The following is a 24,196-nucleotide window of genomic DNA, read 5'->3' as shown; positions in this document are numbered from 1 at the left end:
GTCTCTGCCGAGAAATCAATCCCACGAGAGGAGAGAACTACGTTCTTTCCGGGAGAGACCACGACACTCGGCGAAAGAAATGTGCCACTCGAGTTGCCTGCTAAGACAAAAATCTATTCGTTGTCGTCGCGTCGCACAGACTGACGTCTTTTGGCCGTAGCTCGGACGCGCGTCAATCCACGATAGACATAACAATTTAAAGAATCTTCAACGAGAATTCACGGACTCATGACAAAGCGGGATTTTAACAGAGCCCGTGGAAGCGCGCACTCACCTTGCAGGCTTGCAACCGGAAACTGGTCAAGAAAAGTTAGCTACCAACTTTTAAGATAACACACCGATTCTCGACTGTTTTAAACGTTTTCATATTATTCTATACATAATTCTTACGCGGGTTTAGTTGGTGCGAATTTTCTTTGCTAACCTTTTCACTTAATCCTCCTATGGAAACTGTATGGATTTTCGCAGGAAAATTGATGTATTCCGTTGCGGCCAAAGACGCAATGTCGTTGGAATAACTTCTGTGGTTGGCAATGATCTTGCAACTGTTCTATAGTGGGATTGTTTGGCGGGAGTAGCACTGGGTAATATTTCGTAACTTCGACTTACGGTCATATCTGATTGGAAATTTCTAGCGCGAGTTGACCGGAATTAAAATGGCGAAGTATATGACGATAATTATCAAAATAACAGAAACTTGATTTTCTAGATCGTATCGAGAAACCTTATTGATTTATTAAACGAAAATTTCTTAGATGTATAAGTCGCTTAGGGAAATAATCATTATCGAAGGATGTTACGTTTGCTGTTGACGATGCGATCTTATCGGATTGATACGTAACACGTTATCTTGTATTGAAATCAGATTTTCTTTAAAATTCGAAGAACAATCCAATCATGGTAAATGATGTGTTGACAAGTTTTTTTCGATTGGAAAATGCTTGGAAGTGTTTCCGATTGTGGTCATTCTTTCCGGGAAATATTCCCACGTGTGTAGGGAAACGGTCAGTGATGTGCAGTTCTACCAACTGAATATATGCATATTTTAAATTACATTTCAGATAAGATTATGTACTTTTTATTTTTTTAATTTCCTACTGTCACCTGCCTGAAGACAGGTGTATTAGAGGAGTGATGTGAATTGGTGTAAAGACACTTTATAACAGATCAATAAAGTTATAAAGAAAAAAAATATATTTTCTTTTGCGGATATCCCTATTGGAGGTCATAGTGCATTTTTACAAATATAACAGTAAGCGGATAACTAAAAATAAATATAAGCTTGAGAGATGATTTGATTGAAGAATTCTTAATGGCACTTGGTAATAGCTTGAATATCAATACTATTAACAAAATGACAAAAAGAATTAAAATACACATTATGCTAGCCATTCTGTGATGTATTGGCAATTTATTGGGCTGACATCCCCAAAGTCGGAGCAATTTTTTCTTACCTGTAAATTGACGAACAAAAATATATTTCACAGGTATTTTAAGATGAGTGAAGAAATGAGTGAGAAAGATTGTGAGAAAAAGTATATATACTTACAGGGCAGACACCACAAGGAGCTTTAATCAAACCTGGTGGCTCCAATAAAGGTTCGACTGCCCTGTACAAATAAGTTCCATCGTTTGACAGTGTTTTTTCCACTTTACCATCATAAATCAATGTATTGAGTATCATTTCTAAATCATCAACTGACAATTTCACCTAAACAGTTATAATATGTTTCATTAGGTTGCACAATACTTCAATTACGAACAATCGCATACCTTACTAATTCCTAGATCCGAAATAAATTTCCAGACTTCTCTTGATGTTGCGAATGTTATATTCCTTGCAGCTATAGGCCCACCTCTGCAATCTTTTGTCTCCTTCCTTTTTTGTTCCAAAAATCGATAACACTGCTGATTAAGGACATCAACAAATTCAGCCTCAAAATCTTGATCTTGATACCAAGCACCACCAGTAACTGATCTATCTGGCTCCAAGTTGTAAAGCATGTAAACTTTTTTCTTGCTAGCTGCCACGGACTTTACGGCTTTAATAAATTTTTTTGTTTCCAAACTCTTCAGAATCTTATTCAATTGAGTTGGCATTAGATTAGATTTGAACCTGATATCTCTTATCCATATTCCCTTGTTACCAGCTTCTTCAATAATAGTGTACACAATTTTCTCTTCGTTATCTGCACCTTTGGCAGTTTTAACTTTATTAGGATCTTTAAGACGGTACAACAATATTTTGTCCTGCTTATAAAGATCCAACAATCCTTGCGACAAGAGTTTGTTTATAACCAAAGCTCTTTGCACTGGTTGTACATCTGGCATTTCTGATAAAATGTCTTTGTCAGAGATACCCTTTGTTTTGGTATGTGCTAATGCAATTATTCTAGAAATATAAATCATAATACATTTAATTAAAAAATTTTACGCCTGATGAAGATATAGATTATATTTGTGCTATCTGTCATAACTGTTTATTGTTTAAGAATGCATAAATTAACAACTATATATTTCATCATATGATAGCACATGTGTATGACGATGGATATTCCTAACCTAATGTGTATTTATTGAATATTGGTAAAAGAAAAATCATACTTTTGTTCTATTATTTCAGGTGAATCTTCTGTGGACGCGTTTACATTATGTTCTTCTGATGGACCAGGATCTATTTCCATTTTTATCAGGATTCCGTTTCGGTAGGACAACCAAATTACACGTTGATTTATTAACACTACACTGTTCCCTTATGCTAGTAGGTTAACTTCTTATTTTGATATGAATTTTTTCCATCTCTTCCTTTTATCTCTAGATTCTGCTTGATAAGAAAAATTTCAGTGTGAATAATGGACGATCAAAAAAACACAGAAGACGTACTCGAGCTAGCCTCGAAAACGTGGAACCGGCTCACAAATGCTGCTGTCAAGGTAGCAACGAATATATTGTTGAGAATGTGTGATATAGTTTTCCCTGAATGTAATCTAATAAGGAGTGATGATTAATATGTATTATTTAGGCCGGATTCAGAGAAGGTATCGAGGATGGAAGACAGTCTGTTTTCCAAGAAGGTTTTGACAAAGGATACAAAGAAGCATTTAAAACTGCCTTTGAATTAGGAAGATATAAAGGACTTGCTGCTGGCTTACCGAAGGATCATAATCATCCTCTGGAAATATCATCTATTCTTGATAAGACAAGAAGAGGTGAATGTTATATTTGCTTAAAAAATACAAGGACCAAAAAATCAAATGAAACTTTTGATGAAAAATCAATTGATGATATCATTGAAGATCAGAGAAAGCATTCCACGATAGTTCTTGATCGTTTACATGAATATTTTGAACTACTTATGAAGGATTGTAATGTTGATATAAGTGAAACAAAATTATAATATTAGCTAATGCTAACAATCAACAATATATTAAGAATATGAGAGAGATGGAAAAAGAAGATCCTAATTAAGGTATGCAATGACACTATAACAAGAGATGTTTTTTGAGTATAATTTTATTCATTTAGCAATTTACTTCCACAATTTAATTAGAAATAAAGAATAGAAACATGTTTAAGTTTACAAGTACAATCCTTCAGGTGAACCTTCCTTCTTTCTATAGAGAACACTCTCCTTTGACTTCTTGAAATCTTCACTGGTTACCTTCATACGACGTTCACGCAGCGCCATGAGTCCGGCTTCAGTACAAATTGCCTGCAAAAAGAGAACGAATTTTTAATACAAAAAATACATGCATTCTCTCCTAACAGCTAACTTACTTTAATGTCAGCGCCAGAGAGATCGTCTTTGGCCATGATCAGTTCAGCCAGGTTGACATCAGGTGCCAATGTCATCCTGCTTGTATGAATACTGAAGATCCTCCTCTTCGTCTTCTCATCTGGTAAAGGAAATTCTATCTTCCTGTCGATACGTCCTGGTCGAATCAAAGCAGGATCCAAAGTTTCGATTCGGTTAGTAGCCATAACTACTTTAACATCTCCTCGACTGTCGAAACCATCCAACTGGTTAAGCAACTCCAACATGGTACGTTGAATTTCTCGTTCTCCGCCACTGTTACTATCGTATCGTTTTGTTCCTACTGCATCGATTTCATCAATAAAAACAATTGATGGTGCATGTTCCTCAGCGACTCTGAACAACTCCCTGACGAGTTTCGGTCCATCACCCAAGTATTTTTGGATGAGCTCAGAGCCGACGACTCTGAGAAAGGTTGCTGATGTTTGATTAGCCACAGCTTTCGCTAAGAGAGTTTTTCCAGTACCCGGTGGTCCATAAAGTATCACACCCTTTGGTGGTTTGATGCCCATTTCTTCATAATATTCAGGGTGTGTCAGAGGCAGCTCTACAGATTCCTTGATCTCTTGAATTTGAGTATCAAGACCTAGAATAAAATTAAAAAACATTGGTATTTTTGAAAGTTATAAAACAAAGGATGATATCAATTGCTGCTGACTGTACCTCCAATATCGGCGTAAGTCTCCTGTGGAGCTTTTTCTAGCTTCATAACAGTGACCATGGGATCTGTATCATCTCCCAGAACACCTACAACTGCATGGACTTTATGGTTCAATAGAACGGAACAACCAGGTTCTAGCTGGTCCTTGTCAACAAAGGAGAGAATCGAGACATAGTGCTCCGATCCAACGGAGGTAGATACTATGGCATGGTTGTCATCTATTATCTCTTCCAATGTGCCAACAGACATGGGTGTTCCCCGGAGATCATCTACCTTAGATCTTTCTTCCTCATTCTTTTCTTCCTGGGGCTTTAACCTTTCCTGATTTCTAATAAACTCCTCTTCCATAAGTAGATAGTCCTTAATACGCTCCAGTTTCAATAACTTAAGCCTGCAGCGTGTGTGAGGAGTCACTTGAGGCAGTTTTAAAGCAGCATCTGGTCCCTTTGTACGTCTTTTCTTTTTGCCTACTCTAGTAGGAATTGGAGGTTCATACTTCTTCTTCTTGTCCTTATCATCCTTCTTGTCTCCACCCGTACCACCAGCTCCTGACTGATTCTGACCCTAAATGTGGAACACAAAAGAATTTGATACACCAAACAGCATTGCAAATTACTTTGTAATTAAATAACTTATTTATACATTTTCATAGTATTTTTTTTTATATACACAAATTAAAGTGAATATACTTGTTACTTTATCACACCAACATATAACAAAGAGCTCCTGAATTTATAGAGCAATCTAAAGATAACCTATTGTGTGACAGATTATGAAAAGATATACAGATTGAATATAGTATCAATAAGAAAATAGATAAATTAAAAGTATTAGCAAACAATACGTCAATTGATCAAAATTCTGAATTATATTTCACTGTTTTTATGTCTCTTACCATCTCAATTTAATATTTGACAATTCCGTGAAACCACAAAGTCATTCACTAGATTCAGCCATGTTGTTTCCGTACCGCATGTCGACAGCGAGCGCCATCATAGCCCACTCCATCTTACTAATAATACAATTCGAAATTCGATTTATCTCGTTCAATCTGAGATAAAAAACACTATTTGTAAAAAGACTATAAAGAAATAATAAAAAAAAAACAATTCTACAATTAAATAATATACAAATCCCCGCGAGGAGAATCATAAGGATACAATTGCTTGCGTAAGATGGAATAAATTAAGTCATTGTACCCGTTCTCATTTCCAATTTAGTGCATTTGTGAAAACAATGTAATTCATTACTGTTTTAATATCTGATAATACAATGTGTTAAATATCGATAAGGTTCGTAGTTATATGGTGCATTAGAAAGGCATTAGGAAGTTGAATTGCATCATCGAGCTTTCCATCCAATTGTTCTCTCCTTATAGAGATGAAAATTTACTTCTATTAAAAAAATTAGTTACTTTAATCATAATTAGCGAATACTCTGATTCATAAAGAAGATGTTCCCTTGAGGGAAGAGGGAAGACCCTTGTTCAATTTTTCGTTCTTGAAGTCAGTCGAGGCAACAACATTAAATACTTTAATTTTCTCCCTTAAAAATTTAGACTAATTCTGTTCAAGTTCGTGAAAGATTAGGACATTAAATTATTTGCTCAATATTTTCATATCCGATTACCGTTCCTTGCATCTCCAGAGCAATGTAAACGAACATGGGCAATGAGCTGCCGAGAATTATCATTTTATTTACAATACAATTAATGAACCAGCAACAGAATAAAAAGGATGAAATTCGCAATATTTAGTGCGAATATCGTTATTTCATCGTGGCCGATAACCGGAATTTGAAAAATGCAAAAATTAGATAAATATTAGGGCCACTCTTACCCGAGCACTCATTGCGATTGACAAATAACGCAATATACTGACAATATGTATGATGTGGTGTAATTTTATTGTTACTTTAAGGTACAACTAATTGCGATAATTATCGGCTTCTAGCTTAGATCAATATTCGCTTCCCCGGGACGTCCTTGGTAAAAACGTCGCGGCCAACCTTCAATAAATAGAAACTATTGCGAAATTTCATTTACTACAAATACTCCTCGTACGACTTTCTTACGTCGGTTCAAGATTTAATCGCGACTAAACTTATTTCAAATTATATTCCGATCAGGAGTCACGATTTTGAGAATTTTTTTCCTCTGAAGGAACGCGTGGACTTCTTGTTGTTGATAATCGTCAGACATGTGACAGACTCGCGTTGTTTCTCCAATTAACACAATGTTAACAATGGTGACTTACAATAGTCATTTTCTCAATTTCGTCAGGATATCATTCACGGGGCTGTACTGATTTCATGAGGAATTCGATACGACCATCGCTGGATGAACGCTTAACGTCATTACATCTTCGACATATCCTCCGTCTAGGTTGATTACAGAGTACAACTTTCTTACATTATTTACAAGCGTTCATAGTCGATAGCGGATTTTCATGTGCAGCGATGTTGAACTAATAGAACACCCTCAATATATCGGACCTCGTTTAATGACCAGCGAGTAGCGTACTTAGAAAATTTTTCAATTTAGTAATAATTTTCAGCTGGATTTTATTCGACGATGTAATCTCATTAAAAAAAAAATAACGAGCGGATTCGAGATCCCACAAAAGGATTTTAAGAGCAATATGCAGTTAAACATCCGAATAATGTGAGGAACAATATATTTGTTTAAAAAAAAAGGATAAAAATGAATCTAAAACTTGTCCACTTGTGAGAACGTCCGTGACTATTTTTGTTTAAGTAACTGCGGACGTTGTGATTCGAGAAGACAAGAAAAAACATCTGAAGAAACGTAACGATGCACAGTGGATGAGTTTGATACGCGACACACTCGGTGAACGTAATATAATACAAGATATCGTACAAAAGTCACGGAGGATAATGGGAGGCGTGTTTTCGTAATGATGCGATAAGGTCGTTCGCGGTGCTTAAAGCCCGGCTAAAATAACTCTAGGATCCTCGACGGCTTCCTTAATTTTGCGTAGGAACATCACGGCCTCACGGCCGTCGATTAATCTATGATCGTAAGTCAGGGCTACGTACATCATTGGGCGGATCACAACCTAGAACATACACATTGAGTAGTTCATCTTCTGCAATATCAAGGAATGCTGCCAAGACGAACGATTTTAAAGTATTCTTACCTGGCCCTTGACTGCTATTGGTCTGTCGAAGACTCCGTGCATACCAAGGATGGCACTTTGAGGTGGATTTATGATGGGTGTGCCGAAGAGAGAGCCAAAGACTCCGCCGTTGCTAATGGTGAAAGTTCCGCCGTCCATGTCCTCGACAGAGATCTTACCTTTCCTGGCTTTATCGCCCATGGCAGCCAAGGCGATTTCGATCTCGGCATAATTTTTGTTCTCCACGCTACGGAGTACAGGTACCACGAGACCTTTTGGAGTAGCCACCGCGACACTAACGTCCACATAATCCCTGTAGACTATGTCACCTCCGTCGATGACTGCGTTGACGACCGGCTGGTCCTTGAGGGCGTAGGCACTTGCTGCGATGAATGGACTCATGAAACCTAACTTCAATCCATACTTCTTCGTGAAGGCTTCCTGGTTCGTTTTGCGGAATTCTATGATACGGCTGTAGACGTGACTCGGTTAAGTAGCCTGAATATTATATAATTAGAATTCTTAATGTAAATTATAGATTAATTTACCTCATGTCGATTTCATTGAAAGTCGTGAGCATCGCGTTTGTGTTCTGAGCCTCCTTAAGTCTTTCGGCGATGCGCAAACGCATTCTGTTCATTTTAACTCGTTGTTCCGTCCTAGTACCAATGATTTCACGAGAGTAATCTTGTGGGGGCAACTGAACCTTCGCGCTTTCTAAGGACTGAAAAAATTCCAGAGATCAGTTACTGTTTACGAAGCAAAATTATTCGAGAGATTTTTCATTGAAGAGGACGAAGCTTTACCTGCGCGTGTTTAATGGCAGCAACCGGCATAGAGGTCACAGGTGCTTGTGGAGCTGGTGGACGAGAAGCTGGTGGTGGAGGTGGTGGTGGTGGTGGAGGTGGAGGTGGAGGACGCGCTGCGGTTGCAGGTTTTGCTGAGGGAGATGGAGGTGGAGGTGGTGTTGGCTTTGGTGCAGCAGCTGTAGGAGCTTCTGCTTTGGCAGCTGGTGCAGCACCACCACTTGCGCCGATGTCGATAGTACATAGCTTTTGACCTGGTTTCACAGTGTCACCATCCTTAGCAAAGAGTTCCTTGATTACTCCAGTGCCAGGAGATGGGACAGGTACAGATGTCTGTTAAAATATTGTAAGTGTTTAATGAACATTTAACAATTTATACTTTGCATAGATGGGGAAGATGTATGCAGTATGGTTTACTTTGTCAGTTTCAATTTCACAAAGAACGTCATCTTCTTTGACTTGGTCCCCGACTTTCTTCTCCCACCTGACATCTCCTTCGCTCACACTTTCAGCAAATGGAGGTACTACTACTTCTCGGATCTCCCCTATGAATTCAATAATTCAACAGACTACTTATTATATCTGTATGCAGAATAGTTTATGTTCACCATGTAACTAAAGGATTATGACTTACATAGTGACGGAGTAGCGCGAATCTGCCTTGTTTGGATTTTCCAGCAATGAGCCACATTATGTTTGACATGTCTAAACATCGAGAAAATATGCTATCGATAAGTCAGTCAATTATCAATTGTGTCAAACAGTTATCTCACATTAGTAAAAACTAAAATTGACTAGAGTGAAAGGCCTTGGGTCATATTACAACATTATTTGAAGAAGCATTTACCCTTGTTTATCTTTCAACTTACAAAGGAGTTGCTTTCTCCACTACACTTTTGGTTTGAAGCAGCAAGACACGTCCTGCAAAAATTTAGAATAGTAAAAGTACATTGCTTTCTGTACATTATACCATCATCATACCTTCACGATGCAAAGACCTCACGATCTGTAAAATATAAAAAAATAGACAAAATATATTACTACTACAACATTAAATAATTCGACTTCTACAATACTACTAAAAAGGTTCATAAATTAGGTATTCATATTCATTTGCCAGTATAATGATTAGAGTCATTCTATTACAAAGAGTATGCCAGCATAGTGACCCAATTTTACATAGTAGACCAACCCAGCGAATCTTTCTAATGACATAACAAATCGGCCGAAAGAAAACGAATCCGAAAGGAGCACGGTCACTTTATCAAGACCAAAATAAGTATCTCCCATCGAGAAATAAGATATTAAGTAATTCTAAGAGTAAGGTGGGGAGATTGCCGCATTTACCCGAGAGACAGAGCATCGATGCAGGCTTGCTCAAAACTCAATATTATTAACTGACAGTGCAGGTAGACGCGAAGCTATATGCGAAAATATATCGCAACGATTATATAACGTGAGGGGGGAGATACATCTTGAGTTTGATACTTCGCGAATATCTTACACCAGCAGACATTTCAACCGGAACCGCTCTGATGTCTGGCCAGAAAAATTTCTTAAACGACCAGAAGTTTATTAAACAAAATTTTATAAGAAACTTACCCTTGTTTGAGAGACAGTTAAACGTGAAAGGGTCCGCGGTACAATCCGCGAACAGTTGGACAGCATTGCGGCCATCCTCGGGCAGAAAAACGTACTCGGTGCCCGTTCTCGTGACGGTAGACAGGCACAGGGCCGTTCGGAAGATGGTGGGGTTGTTAAAATGATCACAGGGCGATTCAAAGCCTATGAGGTAAAGCCAAGTTCAGCAAGGTAGCAATTCGAAATATTTTCCAAGTTCTACCGGTAGATGGTGACTCTTCTGAGTGTCGGTAAAATACGTATGTGGAAAATTTAGACTAATTGCGAACAATATTAAATCCATGTAATAAAATTGTTCCCTTCCTTCCTTTCCTTATGGCTGACTCCTCATAAAATTGTTCCAATGGTTTTGAAATGAATTTAAAAATTCTTTCGGAATGACAAACCAAGCAAACTTTAGTTACATCTGTGACAATGAAATGAAGAATAATTTGATATAGATCAACAAGGGATACTTAATTATTAATTAAGGGATAATTAATTGTTCCCCACGATATATTCATGAAATTGAATATTTGTTTAGCTGATAATAAGAGATAAGAATTCTACATGTGCCTTAGTTTATATGAAACGTCAAACCACTGTCGAAAAATGTCAATAAAATTCTCTGTGTAATGCCCACCTGTCTCTACAAATTCGTCTCTGAAAGTTACTTTATAACGCGAAGAATCAATTAATTCAGAATTGCGTAATGGAGAAGATGGTGAGGTTATTAAAATGATCACAGGGCGAACCAGAGCCTATGAAGTAAAGTCGAGTTCAGCAAGGTTGCAATTCGAAGTATTTTCGAAGTTCTGCCGGTAGATGGTGACACTTCTGAGAGTCGGTAAAATGCGCATGTGCAAAATTTAGACTAATTACGAACAATATTAAATTTATGTAATAAAATTGTTCTAATGGTTCTGAAATAAATTTAAAAATTCTTTCGTAATAACAACCCAAGCAAACGTTAGTTACATCTGTGAAAATTAAATGAAGAATAATTGTAAAAATTCTCGACGAGATATTCATGAAAATGACTATTTGTTTAGCTGGCAATAAGAGATAAGAATTCGACATATGCCTTAGATTATATGAAACGTCAAACCATGGTAAAAAAATGTCAACATTCTCTGTGTGACGCCCACCTCTCTCTACAAATTTGTCTCTGAAAGTTACTTTATAATACAAAGAAACAATTAACTCAGAATTGCGTAATGGAGAAGTCTCTAATTTGTAATTTTCCAGAATACCTCTGAAGTCACATTCTTAATTTACGCACTTCTCCGTTCAAAAACACCTCGTACCTACTTACTCAATGTGCTTTGAACATTATATTCTCATGACAAATAAAAAAATGTGTTTTTAGTATGTACACTTCATGCCAGAAATTAGTTTTTTGAAAACAAACAGTTTATCCTTAGTTGGCCTGATCCATATAACTTGCTATGGCAAATAGATAACTGTATAAAATGAGTTTAAGTACTAGGCAATATAAGGACCGAAGCATCAGTTGGCGCGCGACGCAGAGCCAGAAAGATGGCAGATCCGGGGATCAGAGTGTTTAGTCGTGCGCTTCTCTTTGCGGTGCTTTTCCTTCATGTATTTTCAAATCCTGTTAATATACCGTTGCAGAGTGTCTCTGATCTCTTAATACAAAGTGCTCTAAATTCTCTGAATGAAGATTCCCCTACCCGACACACGTACAAGGGTGGTAACCTCATTAGTGCGCAGAAATTGGTAATGTTTCCTTTATTATTTTTTTTCTTGTTTCTGTCATCTGTATATGTTTGGATTAAAAATATCTTTCTTCTTTACTGACTTCTGATCTCGTAGAACGCTATGAGATACAAAGTAATAATTTTGTTTTTACGAATTTGATATTTTAGCATTCTTATATTTTAATATCCCATTAGCTATTTTCTTTGATGATTTTCATATAACTTTGGGTATATTTGTATCGATATTTGCATAGTTGCATTGATTGATTTCGACTGCTGACAAAAAACAATCGATGTCATTGGCTGAAATTTAATAACCACAACTGTGGTCCAATTACGGAATATGCCCTTTGATACGTGACAGTGCCATGTTGCGAATTGACATAAATTAATGACATGACAGATGACGAAATTGGTGACATGGTATTTCTTTTGTCTTTCGATCTCGACTACTATCATTGATGAATAACTTTTATCTCCTTTGTTCTATTTATTAATTATGGAGCAAAACTCATTTCATTACTTATTTTGTTTGTTTTTACATTTACGTAGTATGATAATGTCAAATAATTTGTATAAACTGTGTGAGAAGTTATATATTTTTTAATTGGTATTTTACTATGATAATGTATATGTCAGTTTAGATTTATCTCACTTTACAATGATTATTGCACTGGGAAGTTGCGCAGTAAAATGATTTCCATTCTAGTTATGTATGTCATTGCCACATATTTTAACACGTAGGGATATATCTATCTTCTTTTGCAGTATACATATATTGTTACTGATTTGAAATATATACTCATATAGTATTAAAGATAAATTGCAGAGTTTCAACAATATATTGATATATTTATCTAGAAATAGTTTGTGTTTTTCACAGTCAATCTTGAATTACCATGAGAAGTTATGATATAAAAAAATTTGCTCGTATAACTCTGTGTCAATAAGTTATCATTTATAAAATAACACCGAATAATATTCACAAGATACAATGTATATGTTTCAATTAATATGTCGCATGTTTTGCATTTGAGAATGCTGAAAGATATGATTTCACATTATTTTTTGCAGTTAGAGCCGCCATATGTCATCTACAGGCTGACCTTAAATCTTGAACCAGAATGCGATGGAGACTCATCCTCCTGTCCTAGAGAAGCTTGCGCCATTAATCTGAAACAACACGAGCTTGGTGTAATAGAAGTTCAACAAAGCTCGATACAATGTATGTACTTGTATCCTCAAGTACAAGAGGACGAAGTCAACAGAGTACAACAGATGCAACAGGAAAGTTCCCTGGATATGAATCTACAGGATCAAGATGTCATCGAGAGTTTGGATAAACAGATTCTGAATCAGAGCGTAGAATTGGATCATGAGGTCCAAACTGCTGCTGATCAAAATGATGAACCATTTATAGCTGTACGAGCATCCAATCTGAAATACTGTCCAGGATGCCCGTACGAACTAAATCCTACTTTACCTGGACTCTCTGCCTTTGCAGAACAAGCGGTACAATCAATGGACGAAGCAGGTCAGACAGATTACAAACATAAACTGGTGAGCATCGTTAGAGTAACACGTGCTGTACCACCAGGTTCTAACGTAGTACAATATAACCTCTTGTTAGAGATTGGAGAATCTAACTGTTTGAACAGTACTCCAATCGACAGATCTGAATGTTCATTGCAGTCCAATATACCTATCAAGTTGTGTCAAGTAACCTTTGAGGAACGACCTTGGCAGGAAAATAGTCGTCAGATAACAAAGAACAATTGCACAGAGGGTCAAGGAGTAGAAAATGAGCTAAGCTCGAGCATAAGTCCAAATATAGCTGCAGATTCTCTCGTTTCGTCTAGACTGAACAATCAACAATCTGTGCAGGATGTTCTTGTTAAAACGAGCAATTATGACCAGCTCACTCAGGAAACAAAGACCGCTACTTACGGAAGTCTAATAGATGAACTCTTTGGGAATCCTGTAAACACCACCGTTGTTGAAATCACGACCGAACAAACAGGTACTCTAGTAACGGAGGAAACTCTCACGAAAATAGTATTAAATAATGATAATAAGAAAGAAGAAGCAGTGTTTTTTAATGATAAATTCAAAGAATTTGATGAGTTTTTGGAAGACTTCAATGTGTCCGTTAATACAGAAGTATCAACCCTATCAAGCACTGGAGTGCCAGTCACGGAAGAAGTTATTGTGGCTGTAAAAGTGAACGAAGAGAATATTCCAACTAAAGCCAGTTCCAAAGACAACAAGCAAACTCAAGTAACAAATTTGAACACCTATGAACTTAATAATTCCCATTCCGAATCAAACTCTAGTGAAGAAGTCCAAACCTCAGGAATAGTACAAGTAAAAGATAGTTCAGAGGAGTCTCATGAGTCTGCTGAAAGCAAAGAATTACCAGTTGCATTAAACAGGAAGAAAAGAGCTCTGTCGAGCAAGTTGCCTCAATCTGAAATTAACTTCATAAATGAATTAGCTAAGAAGGCTGTGGATATCCTAGATGATATTGATACTGACAGTGACAAGAGAATCATCGTGGCTGTGGAAAATGCAACGACAATTTATTCTCATGGTATAATTTACCGTATCACTATGTTAATAGCGAGCACAAGTTGCGACGAGAACTCAAGACACGAACTTAATTGCAACAATAAAATTATACCGCCGAGAAAACGATGTAAAATAGAAGTACATCTCGACGGAAAGAGGTTGTTGCATACTGCTAAGGTTGCAAAATCTTCCTGTTGTGATTTACCGGAGGAAGTGAATAATCATGTAACCCGTAGAAGACGAGGAATATCCGGTGGAGTGAATGCCATAAGCGTAAGCGATCCTGAGGTACTGAAATATGCTAGCATGGGACTTGAGACATTCTCAGCTAATTTCGAAGGCCCAAACGAGCCGATTCTCGTGGAGATCCAGGAAGCCAGTGTACAGGTAGTCGCTGGGAATCTGTACAAGATAAAGGTCAAGCTGGGTACTAGTAACTGTCCAAAGGGTACCAAGAACAATTGTGCATTAAAACCAGATTCTGAAACTAAAATCTGTCTAATAAAAGTGTGGTCCCAGCCCTGGTTAGACGAAGGATCTCCTGATGTAAAAGTCAATTGCGATCAGACGAGGAAAAAACGAGAAATACCCGGTGGAGTGAATTCCATAAGCGTAAGCGATCCTGAGGTAGTGAAATATGCTAGCATGGGACTTCAGAAATTCTCAGCTAATTCTGAGGGTCCAAACGAGCCGATTCTCGTGGAGATCCAGGAAGCCAGTGTACAGGTAGTCGCTGGGAATCTGTACAAGATAAAGGTCAAGTTGGGTACTAGTAACTGTCCAAAGGGTACCAAGAACAATTGTGCATTAAAACCAGATTCTGAAACTAAAATCTGTCTAATAAAAGTGTGGTCCCAGCCCTGGTTAGACAAAGGATCTCCTGATGTAAAAGTCAATTGTAATCAGACACCCAGAAGAAAGAGGTCACTGCGTGGTGTGAATTACTCTTTAAAAATGATGAATCAAGCAAAATATTTTAAGTATGAAAAAATGTTTCAACAATTCACACAAGATTTTAATAAGACATATTCTTCTTCAAAGGAGAGAAAGAACCGCTTCGAGATCTTTAAGAAAAATTTGAATGTCATTGAGGAACTACAGAAAAACGAACAAGGTACTGCTAAGTACGGAATAACAATGTTTGCAGATTTAAGTACAAAAGAATTCAGGAAGAAATATTTAGGCCTCAGACCGGATTTAAAATTGGAAAATCACATACCAATGCCAATGGCTGAGATACCAGATAATATAGAATTACCAACTGAATTCGACTGGAGAGATCGCCATGTGGTGACAGAGGTTAAGGATCAAGGACAGTGCGGATCATGCTGGGCATTTTCTGTCACTGGTAACATTGAAAGCTTGTATGCAATTAAGTACAAAAAGCTTTTATCCCTCTCCGAACAAGAACTGGTAGATTGCGATACCTTGGACCAAGGCTGCGGCGGTGGTCTCCCAGACAATGCCTACAGAGCAATAGAGAATCTTGGTGGTCTGGAATTAGAAAAAGATTATCCATACGAAGCTGAGAATGAAAAATGCCACTTTAATAAAAGCAAAGCCAAAGTGGTAATTACATCCGCTGTAAATATCACCTCGAATGAAACTCTGATGGCTAAATGGTTAGTGTCGAATGGACCAATTTCAATTGGGATAAATGCAAATGCTATGCAATTCTATATGGGAGGAGTATCTCATCCCTACAAATTCTTATGCAGTCCGGATAACCTAGATCATGGTGTTCTGATCGTTGGCTACGGTATACACAGTGAGTATAGATTCTTTTATTTTGTAGAAAAATTCGTTTACACAATTTACTGTACGATGCAAATTGTCCATCATGTAAGTCCATTGTAACACAGATTTTATTTACCTTGCAGCATATCCGCTGTTCAACAAGAAATTACCATACTGGACGATAAAGAATAGCTGGGGCCCGAGGTGGGGTGAACAAGGTTACTACAGGGTCTATCGTGGAGACGGAACCTGTGGCGTTAACCAAATGGCTTCGAGTGCCATAGTTGCTTAAACTTCTATTTAATGCTAAATACTAAACTAATATATTCCCAGAAATAACGAATAACCTATTAAAATTTCTAGAACGTTTGGTCTAACTTATATGAAAGCATTGATACTGTCTAACTGCACTTACAAATTGCAGTGATCCATCGGAACAATGGATTGCTTGTTTAGAAGCTACAGTATGTGTGTGTATATATATATATACACATATATATATGACTTATAGTGATACAAACTATATGACAATTGCTTTCTAAAAGCTTCTCGATGATCATTCTACGTGGATTTTTAGAAGTTCGACCTCGTTCGTGTTCTCACTTACGATATTAGAAAAATAGGGTAAAATATTATTGTAATATTATATATACTTTTATACGTATATCGTGCCAAGTTTTAATAATCGTTGAACTTCTTAAGCTTGTTTAAAAAAAAAGTTACTGACAATTTGATCTTTATGTTACATATTTAAGAGATACTGACACAACAAAGGATCTATTAGCAGTAAAAGAAAATTAAGCGCTATGATATTGGGGGATCGTCATCACAACGAACCAACCTAAAACTAGAGTTTTCAAGGTTTACTTAATTCTCTGTGAAAAGCACAAAACTGATAAAGACGACAGCGTTTTATTTAAGATACTTCATAAAACAATGAATTATTACGCATTTCGTATTTTAAATAACTGTAAGACAGTTAACACCAACATGGCTGATCATGATAGGTCTGTTCAGTATCTAAAATTGTGATATTTTTTCATTAATTAATAAAGATTAATAATTATTATTAACGCAAAACTAATTGCCAAATGTATGTCCCACGGACTTTGCTATCCCTACAATTCATTGTAGAGTTCCTAATATGAAAGTTCAGATTGGCTGCAGTGTATATTAAATTTTTTTCTTCAATATAAACAATACATTTATTCACACATGCAGTGATAGTGGTAAAAGAAATTCAATTAATTTCATTTCTCTTACGTTTTCAACGTTTCCATTTACGCATCTCCGAGTTCATTTCACACTTTAGTTCGCTATCCATTCCATAAGACATATATTAGATGCACGAAAATTCAAAGACGTAAATACAAGTGATTTTCAATAAGGACGAAGGAAATTGAACATTTCTAAGTATTATTCGTTCATTTTTCATTAAATCATTCCAATCCGAGTGAAATAAAGTCATCAGGTATTGAGAAGATGTATTATTCGAGTCTGGAAAAGATTTATTAGAAGATCGGTCACACCTTACATCTACGAGAAAACTATACAAACAACCTATGATTACTTCATCGATCTCTTCCCTCTACAATTCTAATTAATCAAAATAATGGTTTTCAAGGAATCAATCATTCTCGTATTTATCTCTTCACTAGACTTCCATCAGTTGTTATAGTCAATAGTTGTCACATTCAATTCCAATTATCAACATTTTTCTCCTCAAATTTTAAGACTGCAAACATCCTAAATTAATGACAATCATACCGAAGCATGTTTTCAACGGATAGATAAAAGATCAATAATTAATTTATTTCGTTTTTGTTTCCTTAGTTTCTCTCTTTTTTTTTTAATTCAATCGAAGATCACTTGAATTCGATTCTTATCATTTTCATGCTTTTGACTTTACATAGTCCAAGAATAAGGAACGTGTATTTGCCATTTTTCAGTTCGAGCAGCGACGCAAGACAAATATTCTGTAAGATGCGATCTTGTTAAATATGCATGAGTCAATTAAAAAATTTCGCTTCTCCACTTTTCTTTTGTAATATCTCGTTAAAAAAAAAAAAAAAGGAAAGAAAAACGTACACACTAAGAAGATTGCCGCGAGTACTTCCGCACTACCGGAACGAAAAGAAAAAAACGAAAGCAAAAAAATAATCTCAATTAGACTCAGCAGAAAGGAACATGCAAAATTTTCCTTGAGTAATTGTCTAAGGAACAAAAAAAGAGAGAAGAGTGAAACTCGACATTCCCGCATCCGCCGCCATTTGTACGCTCATATAAAATTTCTCAAGATAGTGGTAAATCGTCAAAGATAAATAGACGGACAAAACACATACTCGAAGAAAATATGCCTTGCTCGCATTTAAGCGTGGCGCGTCTACACTTGCTTTCTTTTTTTTAAATTACTTTCTTTCTCTTTTTCGAACACCATAGATCCTCTCTCAGGATTTCCTTGCGGTTCAAGGTCGTGAATACCTGTTATCCTAGAAATCCTTTGAACATGACACAAGTAGAGAAGCCACTGAATGTACAGAAATTAAAGTTATGCGTTGTTCGAGCGATGTTGACTCATGCACTAGTAATAATTGTAGGATCCCCATTGATTGTAAGGTCCATACGCCTGAGGACCACCCTGACTGTACTGCCAGTTCTGATAATTCGCATAATTTGGATCTGAAGGTGGAGGATACTGTTGATATCCTTGTTGGTAACCGCCCTGTCCGCCGTATTGACCACTCTGAAATTGTTGCTGGGACTGATACGGTCCACTAGGTCCACTACTGTACTGATACGAAGACTGAGATCCAACTGACGGTGGAGGTGGGACACTGGATTGCTCTCCGGCTTTGCCTTTCTTGGGAGGTGAGCTATCCCTGCAGGTAACAACAACGATGAAGACAAAGAATTCATCCGGATTGCATATAGAAATTCTCTCGAGCAAAATAATAAAATTCTACCGACTCACCCTTTAACGTCGTCGCTCTTTGCTTTCTTGCGTTCCTTTGCTTGCTTGATACATCGCTGAAACTGTTCGTGGGCTTTGAGTACCTGTCGAATGTCAGGACTGAAGTCCTCTAGAAATTCGACTTTCCGTTGTGCAAATAGAACCCTCTGTTCCAGGTCGGCATGCTCGCGTTCAATGAACATGTCCATGTAGCTAACCACTTCTTGTGTGTCTACCGGATTCCTTTGCATACCCAGATCTATCAATTGGAGGTACAATCTGGGATTGTCTTTATCCTTTTCGGTCGCCTTGATAAATCATTAATTACAATCAGCATCGTTACATCTAAGAATGATACCAGAATATCTAAACACAAGAAAGGTTCATTCTATACGTACCTTCTGTAAAACTTTAACAGCTTTATCCACGTCATTTTTGACTTTACATAGAAATCGTGCGTACTTTACTGCAATGTTGTTAGCAATAGTCCTATTTTTGCTGTTACTTATATAACTTTCGTATAAGGTACAAGCCTTCTCGAGATCGCCACGTCTCCGTTCCAAGTTCACACGACGATATGCTATTTGCAGCATATTTGGAAGAGCATTGTCAATATTTTCAAGAATGGCTGCCGCCTTTTCGAAGTTACCTTGACCTTCCTCGAAGGTCGCCCACTGCAAGTGCAAATTTGGCTTCTTCAGATGATGGACCGTGCATGCTCTCGAGTACACGTCCCTGATTTTATCTACATTATCTCCCTTCTGCGACTCGAGATAGCGAACAAACTGTAAGTAGAGAGAAAGAAAACAATCAGTCTTATCTTTGCATCAATAACGAATATCCAACACGAGATAAAGAATTAACAGAAGCTCACCCGCATCCAGAATTCATCGTAAAGAGCACAAGCTATAAGACATCGTTCAAACAAAATGACTATTCTGTTTTGGTCCTTCTGTTCAATTTCAAAGTCCAGGTATTCTTTCCAATTTTTCAATTGACATCGCTCAAGTGGTTTCACATGGAAGTAAGGTCTTTTTATCTGTTATGGAGCATCATATCAAATTCTCAGATATATATTATTCCATGAAAAAAATAATTAGGCATGATGAATGCCAATAATTACCCCTTCTTCGTAAGACCACCTTGCAGCAACTGCGTTCACATTGACCTTGTGCATCTTACGTCGACTACTAATTATTTTCTCTCTGATGGCTCTGGTCTCCTCGTCGGTGGGTGGAACTTCGTGAGGTGGTGGTTCCTCACCAGGAGGTGCGTCATCGGTAGCGGACGCCGCGATGGCGTCATCAGATTTAAGCAAAGCCTTAACCTCAGCGCGTAGAGTCAGAAAGTCATCGACACTGAGGATTCTATTTGGGAGATTTGAGGAGACAAACTCTTGGAAAGCTTCAAAATGGGATATGTAGCCGAGAGTAGGCGTAGACAAGAGACGATCATAGAGCGCAGTTACTCTGCTAAGACGTTTTCCCTCCAATTCCCACTTGATATAACTTTCCCAGAGCCGATCAGACCTGCGACACGTAAAGACATAACTTTTGTTTGTCGAATCCGTATAAATAAAAAATTTATTCAGAGCACAAAAGGGACGACCGACTCTACCTGAACTCAAGTCCGCAGGCTTCAATGGCTCTTTCATACTGCTCGCGCAATTTCTCCTCGTCCTTTTCGTAAACGGTTTTGCAGTGGTTGATGTAATGAAGCCACAAGTCGACACTGAGCGAAATAGCTTTCAAACCTTGATCGAATACCTGTATAATGAATCGTGACGTTTAGAACGGCTTACAACTGGTTGGGCCGATGATGGGTAACGTTAAACCTATGTCTTAGCGTTCGTTAAGCATTACGGTTCATTGTAACGTATACTCACGTATGACACGCGAACTGTAAATAAACATATATAATTAACACAGAGATTGCAGAGCATTGTGCATTCACCTTAAAGTCAGGGAGTGTTCCGATCGGGGCGCCTCTGTCTCTTCCGCCACTCATTCTTCCTCCCTCTTTGGCACGTGCACGTCCTAAGTCTTTGTCTCTGACTTTGACTCAATCAACACCCGACCCCCATCTTACTTACATTAAGTAAGGTACCGCATTCTTATGCTTAGGTTACAATACTTTTCGATAGTAAGCTACGTGTACAAATGCTTACAGTAAATATAACAACACACACATAATAATTGTCACGACGGTATCGTAAATGGAGATAAGCTTTGACTTGACTTACGTATTATGCGTATAGTATTGGTATATTGATATCGATAAGTCACTAATACGTAGTAGCATTGTAGTTTCTAGTAGAATAATTAAATAAGTAGCTAATCGGTAAACGAAGAGAGTCGTATAGGTGCCGCAAGACGTGCTAGGCTGTTGGAAGGGAAAACCATATTTACGTGCGTGCACACTGCCCACGCGTCTTCCTAACTCGAGCTATTTTTATTAGATTCCGTTAATTAAATGATGTATCATAATGAGAACTAGCCTAATCAATGAAGTAAACGTGTCGACTCACCGTTTGGACATTCTCGGGATTGCCTTTCTTCTTTTCGTAATCGGCGTATTTCCTCCAGTAGCCGTAGCAGTAAGGATAACGCTCCAAGAACTTGGTGTACGCCTCCCTCGCGGCTTCGGCGTCGTTCTGCATTTAAACGATCACATAATACATTTAGCCATTCGTTCTGCAAATGAACTTTATATCAAGTAATCCTAGGGATAATTTTAATAAGTCTTTTTTAACTAACCTCTTGGTCCACGTACTGCAGAAGGTAAGTCCATCCTGTGAAGTCTGACGGATCCTCGTTCACTGCCTTCCAATACTTTTCCAGTTCTGGAAGGGTCTTCTTCTTAGGCGATGCTGGCTTAGCATCCACTTTGCTATCAGCTGTGTCAGAGTCGGTTGCGAGCGCCACTTTCTTCGCTGGCGTCTCGTCATTGTTTTCCGAGGTTGGGGAACTGGGATCATATTCCCCGTCGGCATTTAACTTGCGTTTACCTGGAGAACGAAAGAAGGTGAGGTGATCTACGTCTGCTACTGTGTTAAATCTATCCGCCGATAAACGGATTGATTTTATAAAACTATGTAGGAAATAATGCATACTTCCGTCATCACCTTTAACTTTTTTCTCCAGCGTTTTGTTAGCTGATTTTGTTCCCTTTTTCTTCTTGTCGCCATCCGGTGGTAATTCATCTTCAGATACAGACTCGGTTTCTCCTAGGTCTGCTGGTGCGGCAGCTGGAAGTTCCTCGTCCGAAACTGCTTCTGTCTCCGGATCCTGGTTTTTTTAAAGTGATTGCATTTAGAACATGCCTTATATTCTGAATCTGTATGCGATCCAGGATGTTGGAAAAGAAAAATTTATAATGGAATATGAATTAGGGGAAAAAAGAAATAAATATTGAATTTTAGGATTCACCATCCATTATTGTGAAAGAACATTTAAAACTGTTCTGGAAACGGCGTTATTATTATAAGAAATTTAACTCAAAAAGCTGATGTTAAATTTACAGCTTTCATAGAACTAGTTCATTCAGCTGTCATTATCAGGAAAGGAAGAGGAATGGATATACCTGGATCATACACTCGGTAGGGAAGAACTCATCCTCTGATATTTCGTCCATTTCTTCATGCTTCTAATTAAAATGTTAACAGGACGTTGAAATAATTGTACTTGTATTATGGCTACACCGTAGTGCATCTGTCGACTACTATTGCAGATGATATAGAAACTAAATGGTCCTCAGATAACATTGTCGATTATGTTAAAGAGAAATAATTACCTTAGCTGTTGCTTCGGTCGGCAATTCATCCTCGGAAACTGCTTCCGTATCGGGTTCAGTCTTTTTCATTATTTTGCCATTGGAATTTTCACTATCGTCGAACTCGACGATTTCAACGCCAGCGGCGGCATCATCATCCTCATTCTGCTTACCGTCCTCTGCTACATTTGATGTTTGTCCCACGTGTGAAATTTCTTGTTCCATCTCGTCGACTTGCATCCGTTCCATACCAAGGTCTGTATTGGTGTTGGAAGACTCCACTTCCTCTGTGTCCAGTACTTCCGTCATATGTCCAATATTTTCCTCTTCATCGGCATAAACTTCCATTGTGTACTCAATGTGCTTACCACGTTGAATCATATCCAGCTTCTCCATGCTATTTTCTTCTAGGGTGATGACAGCTTCGGTCCTATCAAGTCCTTCCTGTAATACGGATAAGCTTTGCAAATGAAAAAAGCCACACATATAACTATTAAGAAAAATAAATAAAAAGGTTAAAAGTTCCTACCATAAGCTGTGCTGGTTCTTTCACCTTAAGTGTAGATAAAATTGGAGCGCTCGTCGTTATACTGCTTACTACCGGTGGAGGAGGGGCTTCCAGCTCAGGTACATCTTGTGGTTCCTGTTCGATCTGAATATTCTGACTGATCTCAATATCGTGGACAATCGTTCCTCCAAAATCATCTATAAGGTGTAAGCCAGGTGTGTTCTCTTCATGGTGTTCAATAATAATATCACTGTAACGCTGAATTCCATTCTCTGGAGTATCTTCCATCTCAGATACAGCCTCCTCTTCTCCCAAAGATACTTCACCACCCTGAGTATCATAAATTACAATAATCAATACAGTGTCAACAAATACATGACAACAGTTACGAAAACAATAGAATGCAAAGGAAACGATCTCACCTCGTTTTCCTCAACTTCCTGAATCTTCTTCTGAGAGCGTGTAGCCCTAGCTAAAAGCTTCTTAGTGGGCGATTTCTTGGCAACGACAGTAGTCTTAAGAGCGCGGCCGGATCTTGTGCGTCGCACTAAAATCACAATTTAATCACCAATTGTCGAAATTATTTGTGAATATTGCAATCGAACGACGCCACGAAACTAATGGCGGTTTGCAGTCTGCGATAACAGCGACGTGCCGGCTTGTTCTATATCTCCCATTATCCAGAGCCTAGCGTATCTGCTTGTCACGCAAATCTACTCACTCATTGTCCGCTTGAAGAATGCTTAACAAATCAATTAAACCTACCTGGCTCGCTCTGAAGAATTTCGTTTTCGTCACCGCTTACGGACGACATTTTTCTGTTCTCTGCAACGGCTAGGATGCAGAACGCGCTTCAACGCTACGAAATGTTGTAATGGCGGCCCAGTGATCTACGGGGAAAGT

At 37.9% G+C, this 24,196-nt stretch overlaps 6 protein-coding genes across 13 annotated transcripts; 2 read left to right on the top strand and 4 right to left on the bottom strand.

The window, feature by feature from the left end:
- Positions 1-1,116: 1,116 nt before the first annotated feature.
- LOC107262802 (yae1 domain-containing protein 1) lies at positions 1,117-3,575 on the top strand. Of its 5 annotated transcripts, none has more exons than XM_015729351.2 (5): positions 1,120-1,252; positions 1,488-1,599; positions 2,624-2,705; positions 2,819-2,933; positions 3,023-3,575. In XM_015729351.2, the coding sequence occupies exons 4-5, from the start codon at positions 2,853-2,855 to the stop codon at positions 3,395-3,397; spliced, it is 456 nt and encodes a 151-aa protein (XP_015584837.1). In that variant the 5' UTR covers positions 1,120-1,252; positions 1,488-1,599; positions 2,624-2,705; positions 2,819-2,852; the 3' UTR covers positions 3,398-3,575. The 5 variants fall into 5 exon arrangements, with proteins under 5 accessions (XP_015584838.1, XP_015584837.1, XP_015584835.1 ...); XM_015729349.2 differs by having other exon boundaries at positions 1,196-1,322; XM_015729352.2 differs by lacking the exon at positions 1,488-1,599 and having other exon boundaries at positions 1,117-1,252.
- LOC107262798 (DNA-directed RNA polymerase III subunit RPC6) lies at positions 1,172-2,815 on the bottom strand. Its single transcript, XM_015729342.1, has 4 exons — positions 2,605-2,815; positions 1,774-2,392; positions 1,550-1,711; positions 1,172-1,454 (listed from the first exon to the last, which is right to left on the bottom strand). The coding sequence occupies exons 1-4, from the start codon at positions 2,682-2,684 to the stop codon at positions 1,380-1,382; spliced, it is 936 nt and encodes a 311-aa protein (XP_015584828.1). The 5' UTR covers positions 2,685-2,815; the 3' UTR covers positions 1,172-1,379.
- LOC107262796 (26S proteasome regulatory subunit 4) lies at positions 3,496-5,791 on the bottom strand. The gene is made up of 4 exons (XM_015729340.2): positions 5,371-5,791; positions 4,478-5,039; positions 3,778-4,400; positions 3,496-3,712 (listed from the first exon to the last, which is right to left on the bottom strand). Exons 1-4 carry the CDS (start codon positions 5,371-5,373, stop codon positions 3,578-3,580), a joined length of 1,323 nt encoding a protein of 440 aa, XP_015584826.1. The 5' UTR covers positions 5,374-5,791; the 3' UTR covers positions 3,496-3,577.
- Positions 5,792-6,361: 570 nt separating this feature from the next.
- On the bottom strand, positions 6,362-10,794 carry LOC107262794 (dihydrolipoyllysine-residue succinyltransferase component of 2-oxoglutarate dehydrogenase complex, mitochondrial). The gene is made up of 10 exons (XM_015729339.2): positions 10,682-10,794; positions 10,021-10,203; positions 9,400-9,424; positions 9,288-9,339; positions 9,053-9,123; positions 8,836-8,963; positions 8,419-8,751; positions 8,161-8,336; positions 7,634-8,084; positions 6,362-7,552 (listed from the first exon to the last, which is right to left on the bottom strand). The coding sequence occupies exons 2-10, from the start codon at positions 10,093-10,095 to the stop codon at positions 7,418-7,420; spliced, it is 1,446 nt and encodes a 481-aa protein (XP_015584825.1). The 5' UTR covers positions 10,096-10,203; positions 10,682-10,794; the 3' UTR covers positions 6,362-7,417.
- A 739-nt stretch (positions 10,795-11,533) lies between these two features.
- LOC107262789 lies at positions 11,534-17,137 on the top strand. The gene is made up of 3 exons (XM_015729331.2): positions 11,534-11,778; positions 12,834-16,095; positions 16,208-17,137. The coding sequence occupies exons 1-3, from the start codon at positions 11,578-11,580 to the stop codon at positions 16,354-16,356; spliced, it is 3,612 nt and encodes a 1,203-aa protein (XP_015584817.1). The 5' UTR covers positions 11,534-11,577; the 3' UTR covers positions 16,357-17,137.
- Positions 17,138-17,549: 412 nt separating this feature from the next.
- On the bottom strand, positions 17,550-24,183 carry LOC107262791 (pre-mRNA-processing factor 39). Of its 4 annotated transcripts, XM_015729335.1 has the most exons (14): positions 24,059-24,183; positions 23,716-23,840; positions 23,315-23,623; positions 22,959-23,229; positions 22,807-22,844; positions 22,127-22,301; positions 21,771-22,021; positions 21,542-21,667; positions 20,632-20,780; positions 20,138-20,543; positions 19,889-20,053; positions 19,413-19,799; positions 19,036-19,322; positions 18,646-18,943 (listed from the first exon to the last, which is right to left on the bottom strand). In XM_015729335.1, exons 1-14 carry the CDS (start codon positions 24,105-24,107, stop codon positions 18,646-18,648), a joined length of 3,036 nt encoding a protein of 1,011 aa, XP_015584821.1. In that variant the 5' UTR covers positions 24,108-24,183. The 4 variants fall into 4 exon arrangements, with proteins under 4 accessions (XP_015584818.1, XP_015584819.1, XP_015584821.1 ...); XM_015729332.2 differs by having other exon boundaries at positions 17,550-18,943; positions 22,807-23,229; XM_015729333.2 differs by having other exon boundaries at positions 17,550-18,943; positions 22,139-22,301; positions 22,807-23,229.
- Between the last annotated feature and the right edge of the window lie 13 nt (positions 24,184-24,196).

The sequence above is a fragment of the Cephus cinctus genome, unplaced genomic scaffold (assembly GCF_000341935.2).
Source record: "Cephus cinctus unplaced genomic scaffold, Ccin1 Ccin1_scaffold0129, whole genome shotgun sequence".
Taxonomy (NCBI): Eukaryota; Metazoa; Arthropoda; class Insecta; order Hymenoptera; family Cephidae; genus Cephus; species Cephus cinctus.
The sequence above is the reverse complement of the archived record's forward strand: the minus strand, read 5'-3'. Positions and strand labels throughout refer to the sequence as shown.